General features: G+C 39.9%; 2 protein-coding genes across 3 annotated transcripts; both read right to left on the bottom strand.

Moving 5' to 3' along the window:
* Nucleotides 1–3,048, bottom strand: LOC124873771 (interferon-induced protein with tetratricopeptide repeats 5-like). The gene is made up of 2 exons (XM_047374725.1): nt 2,794–3,048; nt 1–1,501 (listed from the first exon to the last, which is right to left on the bottom strand). Exons 1-2 carry the CDS (start codon nt 2,796–2,798, stop codon nt 187–189), a joined length of 1,320 nt encoding a protein of 439 aa, XP_047230681.1. The 5' UTR covers nt 2,799–3,048; the 3' UTR covers nt 1–186.
* Nucleotides 3,049–4,625: 1,577 nt separating this feature from the next.
* On the bottom strand, nt 4,626–7,016 carry LOC124873769 (interferon-induced protein with tetratricopeptide repeats 1-like). Of its 2 annotated transcripts, XM_047374723.1 has the most exons (3): nt 6,933–7,016; nt 6,616–6,845; nt 4,626–6,163 (listed from the first exon to the last, which is right to left on the bottom strand). In XM_047374723.1, the coding sequence occupies exon 3, from the start codon at nt 5,923–5,925 to the stop codon at nt 4,840–4,842; it is 1,086 nt and encodes a 361-aa protein (XP_047230679.1). In that variant the 5' UTR covers nt 5,926–6,163; nt 6,616–6,845; nt 6,933–7,016; the 3' UTR covers nt 4,626–4,839. The 2 variants fall into 2 exon arrangements, with proteins under 2 accessions (XP_047230679.1, XP_047230678.1); XM_047374722.1 differs by lacking the exon at nt 6,616–6,845 and having other exon boundaries at nt 6,933–6,993.
* Nucleotides 7,017–8,636: the final 1,620 nt, after the last annotated feature.

Below are 8,636 nucleotides of genomic sequence, written 5' to 3'. Positions count from 1 at the left end.
TAAGGCAGTTAGACCCAAAGGTGTTTATTACTGTTACAATTAAAATTTTACAGCAGACAAGAAAACGTTCCAGCATATGAAGCAAAACCTCTGAGCTGCTTGAACAAATTCATTTAATATTTACTTTATTCCAGTTATGTTTTATGTTAATGTGAAGCAGCTTAGTTCAGTGAAAGACAGACATAATTATTCCAGATTCAGTGTTGGTTCTGATAGCTCAGCCTTCAGTTTAGTCAAAAACTCCTTTATTTCCCTGCACATTTCAGGGTCTTCGTTTCTTCCTGAAGTCTTCTCCAGCTCTGTGATGCTGCTCTGTCTGTACTTGGATTCTTCCTTAATCTCTGCTGCCTTCATGTGGTACTCAGCAGAACTTTTACTCTCGTCTCTAATGAAGAATAAATGTCTTGCGTAACAGTTGTAAAGCATCTGTTTTCCTGCTGGATCCAGACCATCTTGTTCCAGCAGCTCTTTGTAAATCTGATCAGCTTTTTCTATGTCAACCTTTGCATATAAGTCTGCTAGACACATTTTTTCTTCTAGGGACGATTCAGGATAAGCTTTAATCACTTCCTTCCACAGACGGATTGCTTCATCGATCCTCCTGGGATCAGGATAGCTTCGCTGAGCAAAGATCTTCCTTGTGTAAGATTTTGCAGCAGACCTTTTAGTATAACGTGAATCAGGATGTCTCCTCAGGGCCTCCTTGGCTATTTCAACAGCTTCATCTACAGAAATGTGCTTAGTGTAAAGATCTAGTAGTGGGACGATTCCACAGTAGTTATTCATGGGCCTTTCTAGAATCCTTTCAGCTAATTCTCTCGCTTCATGCTTAATTGAAGCAGCTTGTGCCTCTAGATAAAGAGCAGCAACACATAAGTTATCTGGATCTCGTTCTTTGGCAGATCTAAGTTCCTCCAACCTCTCAGCATACAGTTTCTTTATGTTTTCTTCTAGATTTTGTGCTGATAATATTGCAGAGCTGCTCTGCCACTCCAGGGTGTCCGGCTGCTTCTGGATGGCTTTCTTGAAGAGCTCTGCAGCCTGCAGCTTCTTCTCTTTGTCAAACTTCATCAGGGTCCAGGCCTTCTCAGCACATACCTCTGGGTGGAGCTCTTCCTCAGGTGGAGCTGGGTATTTCCTCATCAGAGCATCAACCTTTGAGAGGTAATCTTGACTCTTCTCATCTTCATCTATAAGATGGTGCATCCAGGCCAGATTCCCAAAGTTCACCATCAACCAGGGACCTTCATCAGTATTTTTCATCTGCTTGAAGGTCTCAGTGGCCTTGTTGAAGAACTTCAGGGCCTCTTCAGTGGAGCCCAGCTTGTACTGGATGAACCCCTGCAGGTTGTAAATATGACCCAGCCAGAAGTTTCTCTCTTCAGTGCCGATGACCTGCAGGATGTTCCTAAGATAAATCAAGTTTTGCCGACTAGCTTCCAGATCCCAAGCGAAGTGGCTCTGCAGGGCTTTCAGTTTGGACTCCAGAGTCTCGGTAGAACTGTTGGGAAAATCATGTAAATGTAAGACAGAAAAGTAATCAGATATGATTTTTTTTGGCCAAAATATATTTATTTCAGTTTTAATCGGTTGAAAGAAACACAGCTGAAAGAAATCTGCAAGAAGTAGAAAAACAGTAGTAGTATTACTGAGACACAGCATTTAATTCAAATAACAATACAACAAAGAGTCTTGATCACAACCCATCACACAGTGGGAGACAGTTAACATCTATCGGACCCATTGGTTGACACTCGGTCTGTGAGTCTTTTTCCAAAACAACCATCTACATCTTTTTGCATTGAGCAAACTTATGTTTATTCATGTCTGTTCATTTTAATGTCATTTTATTTTTCTGGGTACAGTCCAAATAAAAACAACTTTGGATCCAATATTATTTGCTTGGAGAAGATTTCCTCAGTTTCATCCTTTCCCTCCAAAACAATGTCATTTTCCTCCAGTACCACAAACAGTGAGCCAGAGTCCCTCTGTCTTCTGTATGTTTCCTTGTTATACCTGGTGTTATATTAACCTGCATTAACAATCTGAATTGGATCATTTTAAGACCCGTGCTAATAGAACTAAAGTGGGCCAGTGTTCATGCAACTTGCCAATCTTCTTCAGATTGCAATAAATCTTCTTCCCAAGCTTTAAATCTATCAAAGGATCCTTCAGAAACATGCAACATTGATGAGTAATAAAATTCAGATATGATACCTTTCTTCAGACAGTCAGATATGATTTAATCTGCTCTGCAGCTCCCAGAGAAAATCAAGTGATTATGATTCAAATGACAGCTTTGAAAATATGAAGGAGGGAGGAAATAAAAGAATAAAGCAAGATGTTCTGATGAGAAGAGAAAGGAAAAATGACAGAAGGAATTATATTTAGATATTTATCAGCTTGATTTAAAATTTAACGTTTTTAAACCAGTTAAAACAAACATTTTAATGAGAAATAATTCAGAGAAAATATCCAAAACAGAGAAGAAAGGTTTAAAACACTGAGCACCAACTGCTGGAAATCAGGATATAAAATGTTTTATTTCTTCTGGGTTTACACCTTTATACATTTCTTTCTTAACCCCCAACAACAAAAACAGATGAAGTGACTGAAGAGGAATTTAACTCCGAACAGACAGAAGATCAAAGCAGAGGAAAGCAAAGCGGGATAAAGAACAAGAAGATCAGACCTGAAGAAAACCAGAGCAGAGGGAAAAAAGGTCAAATCAGCCCAATGAGAGATGAATATTTTCACCTAATCTCAAATATTTCTCATTATTCCATCACTCACCTCATGTTTCAGCTGTTTTCTGTGTGAATCCCTTTGAAGGTTTGTGGATTTTGAAGCTTCTCCAACGTCTCGGTGAGAGGTGCTCCTGGAAAGTTCTCCACCTGAGCTCAGAGACACTTATATATGTTTGGATGTAGCTGCAGGAAGTCAGAGAGATTGGTGGAATGAGGTTCAACAGAAGGAAACACACCAGTTTAACCAGTCTGGGAGAGGCTGGGGTTTAGTCTCCTTTAGATCTGACAGGAATAGAAACTTAACCAGAGAACCTAAAGTAAAACTTTAGGTTCTTTAAGAAACTTTTCTTCTCCTGGCGTCGTTTTCTAAGCTAAAATGTGGTTTAAAGTGTTTCAGACATTAGAACCTGTTACATTAGATGCACTTTAAAACTAATTTCCAGGACAGTTTTATAATAAGTGACCCATGACCTGGATTATGTCAGACTGAGATCAGTGAAGGTTTGAGGCGTCTGAGAAAAGATTGAATCCAGAAAGCGGAGAACAAGTCTGGATCAGGGGCGCTGCTCAGATTTATCAAGGCTGGGAGGCTGAGCCCGACCGAGATGAGCCCAGAACAGGAGCCTGTCAGTCCGCATTAAACGGATCAGATGGTTGATATTTAGGGGAAAATAATTATACGAGGAGACGTGTCAGTCATATGGATCTGCTGGTTGTTCCGACATGAGATAGAAATAAAATCTGTCATCATATTTGCTCCGTTCTTGTTAGCAGCAGCTGTAAAACACAGACGTTACAGATTTATTACTGATCTGAATCATGGATAAAAACCAAACTCATGTATCTGTGTTTTTTCTGTTTCTACTTTAATTATTTGAGAAGAAACATCTCGTCTGCTTTTCCTTCTCTTCTTCACTGGACTAACATCCTTACAGCTCTTTGATGTTCTTCTTCCTCACTTTGACTCCAAATAGGCTTTCATTACTTTATTGGACATACGTGAAAAATATTCAGAACTATAACTGGGCTTTAATATAGATTAACAATTGCTCAGTGTTTTACACACAGCATATTTCAGACTCTATTAACGTGATTTCATTGTTATTGTTGTCTGATATTTTTAATGATTTCCTTTTATTTTCTGCCGTAACGTAAAACCGTCTCACTTCAACATTAAGTCTAGTTTGCACACAGCAGACAACATGTGCAGCTCCTGCAGCCTCTATAACAACAAGCCTGGTTAAACGTCACATTATCTGCTACCTTTGTCTCTATTTCTGTGTTCACATCAAACTTTATTTGACTACAGTCATGTTTCTCTCATGAACACTTTCTCCTGGTTTTATTAACATCTGTATTTTATTTCATAGAGCAACGTAGAACAGAATTGTGAAGAAGAATGAAGGTGATGCCTACATTTCAACATATCTGACAAATAATCTGAAAAGTGCGGTGTGCATCTACAGTTATACTGAGTAAATGATGTGTTCTGATGAGGCTCGTTTGTCAGGTTAACCTTTTGAAAATAACTTTAAGCAGGTATCAAACATACTTCTCATTAAGCTCATTTTTCTGAGTTTAAATGTTTTTATTGGTCTGATGTCAAATTCTAACCTTAAATGCTGTGTTTTCATTGGCTGGAAGCAGAAAATCTTCACTATCAGAAACAGAGGCTTGAAAAATCAATCTAAACCGGATTAATCTATACAATGTGTTTCACTTAGTGATGAAGTTACTAAAATAAATGACTTTTCAGTAGTAATCTCTTGTATTGAATGGATTTGCATACTCACCGAGCCCGAACCAGAACTCGGTAGAACCACCTGCTGATGCAGATCTTTGTGGGTTTGTCTCAAGCAACAAATAAAAGAAACAAACTTCTTTATTTCCTCAACAGCAACACTTTTATTCTGCAGATTTTTAAATGAGTTAAAGGTTGTGATAAAACACGTCTTTATTTATCATTTTAATATATTTTTATTGTATTTTACAGAGATAAAATCTTTTGAAATGACACTAGAGTCATATGCGTTAAAGTGAAACATCATAGTGATCTTATATGATCTTCAGTGTAATTTCAGGTCTTTAACATTCACTGATTCTGGGTTTCAGGCAGATATCCCAGCCTGGTCAGAAGCTCCTTGATCCTCCTGCACATTTCAGGGTCCTTGTTTCTTCCTGAGGTCTTCTTCAGCTCTGTGATGCTCTTCTGTCGATAGTTGGATTCTTCTGGAATCTCTGCTGCCTTCATGTGGAACTCAGTAGACCTACGACTGTCCTTTCCATTAAAGTATAAATGTTTTGCATAGTGGTTGTAAAGCCTCTGTTTTCCTGCTGGATCCAGGTCTTCTCTTCCCAGCAGCTCTTTGTAAATCTGATCAGCTTTCTCTTTGTCGACCTTTGCATATAAGTCTGCTAGAGTTATTTGATTTTTAAGAGAAGGTTCTTGATAAGCATCCATCATTTTCTCCCACAGACCGATGGCTCGGTTGATCTCAGGGGCTGGGTTGTTCTCAGGTTTGTAGTCCTTAGAAAGGATCTTCTTCACGTGGCAGATTGCAGCAGATCTTTTTAAATAACGTGAGTCAGGATGTCTCCTCAGGGCCTCCTCAGCTAATTTAACAGCTTCATCTTTAGATATATAATTTCTGTACAGCCGCAGTAATGGGCTGATTCCACTGTAGCTGCTGGCGGGCCTCTCCAGAACCTTTTCAGCCAACATTCGAGCTTCAGTCTGAATGTGTTCTACTTTTGCAGCTCGTGCCTCCAGATAAAGAGCAGCAATGTATAAGTTATCTGGATCTCGTTCCCTGGCAGATCTTAGCATCTCCAACCTCTCAGCATACAGTTTCTTTATGTTGTCTTCTAGATTTTGTGCTGATAATATTGCAGAGCTGCTCCGCCACTCCAGGGTGTCCAGCTGCTTCTGGATGGCTTTCTTGAAGAGCTCTGCAGCCTGCAGCTTCTTTTCTTTGTCAAACTTCATCAGGGTCCAGGCCTTCTCAGCACAGACCTCTGGGTGGAGCTCTTCCTCAGGTGGAGCTGGGTATTTCCTCATCAGAGCATCGACCTTTGAGAGGTAATCTTGACTCTTCTCATCTGTACCCAGATGAAGGTGAAGCCAAGCCAGATTCCCAAAGTTCACCATCAACCAGGGACCTTCATCAGTATTTTTCATTTCCTGAAAGGTCTCAGTGGCCTTGTTGAAGAGCTTCAGGGCCTCTTCAGTGGAGCCCAGCTTGTACTGGATGAACCCCTGCAGGTTGTAAATATGACCCAGCCAGAAGTTTCCCTCTTTAGTGCCGATGTCCTGCAGGATGTTCCATAAACAGGGAAGCCTGGGTCCTCCGGGATTGAGGTCCCAGGTAAAGTGGCAATGCAGGGCCTCCAGTTTCTTCTCCAGACTCTGAGCAGAACTGATGGGATATAAAACATGAGAGAAGTTAACCTGCAGCATTAGAAATGTCACATATTGTGTAGCAGAAAAGATAGATGGAAAGAAGGGATAATTATTAAAATTTTTAAAGACTCGATGCTTCAAAAATACATTTGGAAAAAATTGAAAAAAACTCAAACTCTAGACTATATCCAATAATCTGAGCTCTATATCCAGAGCAGGAAGATGTAAATGAGGTGAATCTGCTGTATTGTTCATGATGATGTCAGCAGCCTCAGCCTAAATGATCATCTCCAACGCTCCCCGTCTGTGGAGAAGTTCTCTGGTGCTGCTATCTCCTCTCTAACTTCTGAATGCAGCAGGAACCAGAGCTGCTCAAATTTCAGGCTGATGCTGAAAGCAGAGGGAACGATGCATTGATCTACTGGGAATGTCTGTTGGTTCCCACCGTGATCCCAGAACCAAATCTACCTTTAACACTCCTCTCTTCTCCTCCACCAGCAGGCTCTGCTCCTCTGTTCACTTCGCTGATCTCCACCTTTTTTCCTCAGTTTTGTTTTGGTCGTTTGCTTCACTAACATGATCCCAGTATCCAACATCAGTGTTAATGTTAGTTCAGATGTTTCTGTCTGGGACGTCGTCATCATCAGAACAATGATTGAATGAAACTGCTCCGGTTCTGCTCAGGAGGTTCAGGCCTCCTGTAAACAGTCTCATGTTAACCCTGTTTAATTCAAGCTTGAATAAGTAAAAATCTGCAAGTAAAAGCAGCAGAAAGAGTGACTCACCTCATTCTCCAGCTGTTTGGTGTCTCTGTGAAATAAAACCTCCTCAGGTTCTGCTCTCATATATTCTCTCCTCCTGTAGGTGCAGCACCATAAAGATGTTTAATCACAGTCCTGCTGTTCATGATCTCCAGCTGAAGGTTTAAACTTTCATTTTCCATGAAATAGAAACTTAGAGAAACATGTTTGTTCCTCTGAGGAGGTCAAACCTCCACAAATTTATTATCACCATAAATGGACACAGAAAGGGATGAAGGTTCTGTTTATTAAGGGTTCTGATCAGATATGCTGTTCTTTTTATGTCTTTATGAGCAGGTAAAATGAAGGTTATGGTATCAGATGTCCTTTATTGTTGAGATCTTCCAGGAAACGGTGAGATATTCCAACTCACCAGTTAAGGTCCAGTTAAAATGAAGCAGTTTATGTTTCTGCCTCATTAACAAACTGATTTTTACAGACAAGAACATGAAGAAGACATTAAATCTGTTTATTATGAATGATTAATAATGATGGCTTTAATGCCTCATATTACACTAATAAAGTCTGTGAGTTCATCTGAGATGAGCTCACAGACACCAACACTGTAAAAACAAACCTCCCTAACAGATATTTTCTGCTAAGTTAGAATTTTTATTAGTATAGTTTATCACAGAAATTCTTGACATATCTGATAACTGATGTTTTAAAAAAAACAAAATCTTTTAAGGGAATATTTCAGCTTTCTTTATAAAAACAACTATTTAAAATGTATGTATAGATTTACTATATTTCCTCAAATACTGACTGCTTTTAAAATGAACTTACAGTAATAAGCTCTCTCTCTTATCTTTTTTCTCTTGTTCTCGGTGGAAGACACACGTTTTCTCTCCCTCCTTCCCTGCTGATCTCTTCTTCTGCTTTTTGTCTGTGTTTTTCTCAGAGCCTCTCTTTGCATATTCTCCAAATGTTGAAATTATTGATTTAGTCAGCTGGTCTCTCAACGTAATTGATCAAATTTTCTTCAACGGGAAGACAGGGTAAAGGAGACACTCTTGTCCAGACGGGACGTTCTTCTCTGGATACACAAAAGATTCTTGGCAGCAGTGGAAGATTGTGTTCCTGACTACGATGTCGGTCGAGGACGTAGAAGATGTGTACATATTTGGACTTTTGATAACAGGATTTCTGCTTTTTGGAGTTGGTGGTTACCTGGCTTATCGAGTGATTCACAAAACGTGGGCGACTGTTAAAAGCATCCCAAAGCTGCCTGCGATGTTAGATGGAGTCTGTAGAGCGATCAACACTCAGACTGAAATGTTAAGAGAGCAGAATCACAAGCTGGACACGATTCTTGAACAGAATCGCAGCCTGGCAGCGGTTGGACTCAGAGGTAAAAGGATATAATCTTGGAGAAGTTGTACGCTCCAGATCTGCGGAAAATACCAGAAATTTGGCTATTTGGATTCACAATTGAGACATACCAGTAAAACTCTTAAGGTGGTTGGAAATTCACAACTGCCTGAACCACAACATTTATTGTTTTTCTAAATCTGGTTCCCCAATGTGGCCTTGGCAACTTCTGCTAACTGGCTATCAACAAAATATCTCCTGGATGTTATATAAACACGACACTCTTCCCCAGCACTCCCCTACCAGCTGTGTGCTGATAGGACTATGCAGCCGATTGATAAAACTTCCACCTCTCTTCTCAAGGACAATGGCGCTTCT

This window comes from Girardinichthys multiradiatus, chromosome 9 (genome assembly GCF_021462225.1).
Source record: "Girardinichthys multiradiatus isolate DD_20200921_A chromosome 9, DD_fGirMul_XY1, whole genome shotgun sequence".
Lineage (NCBI taxonomy): Eukaryota > Metazoa > Chordata > Actinopteri > Cyprinodontiformes > Goodeidae > Girardinichthys > Girardinichthys multiradiatus.
This window is presented reverse-complemented; position numbering and strand designations above follow the sequence as displayed.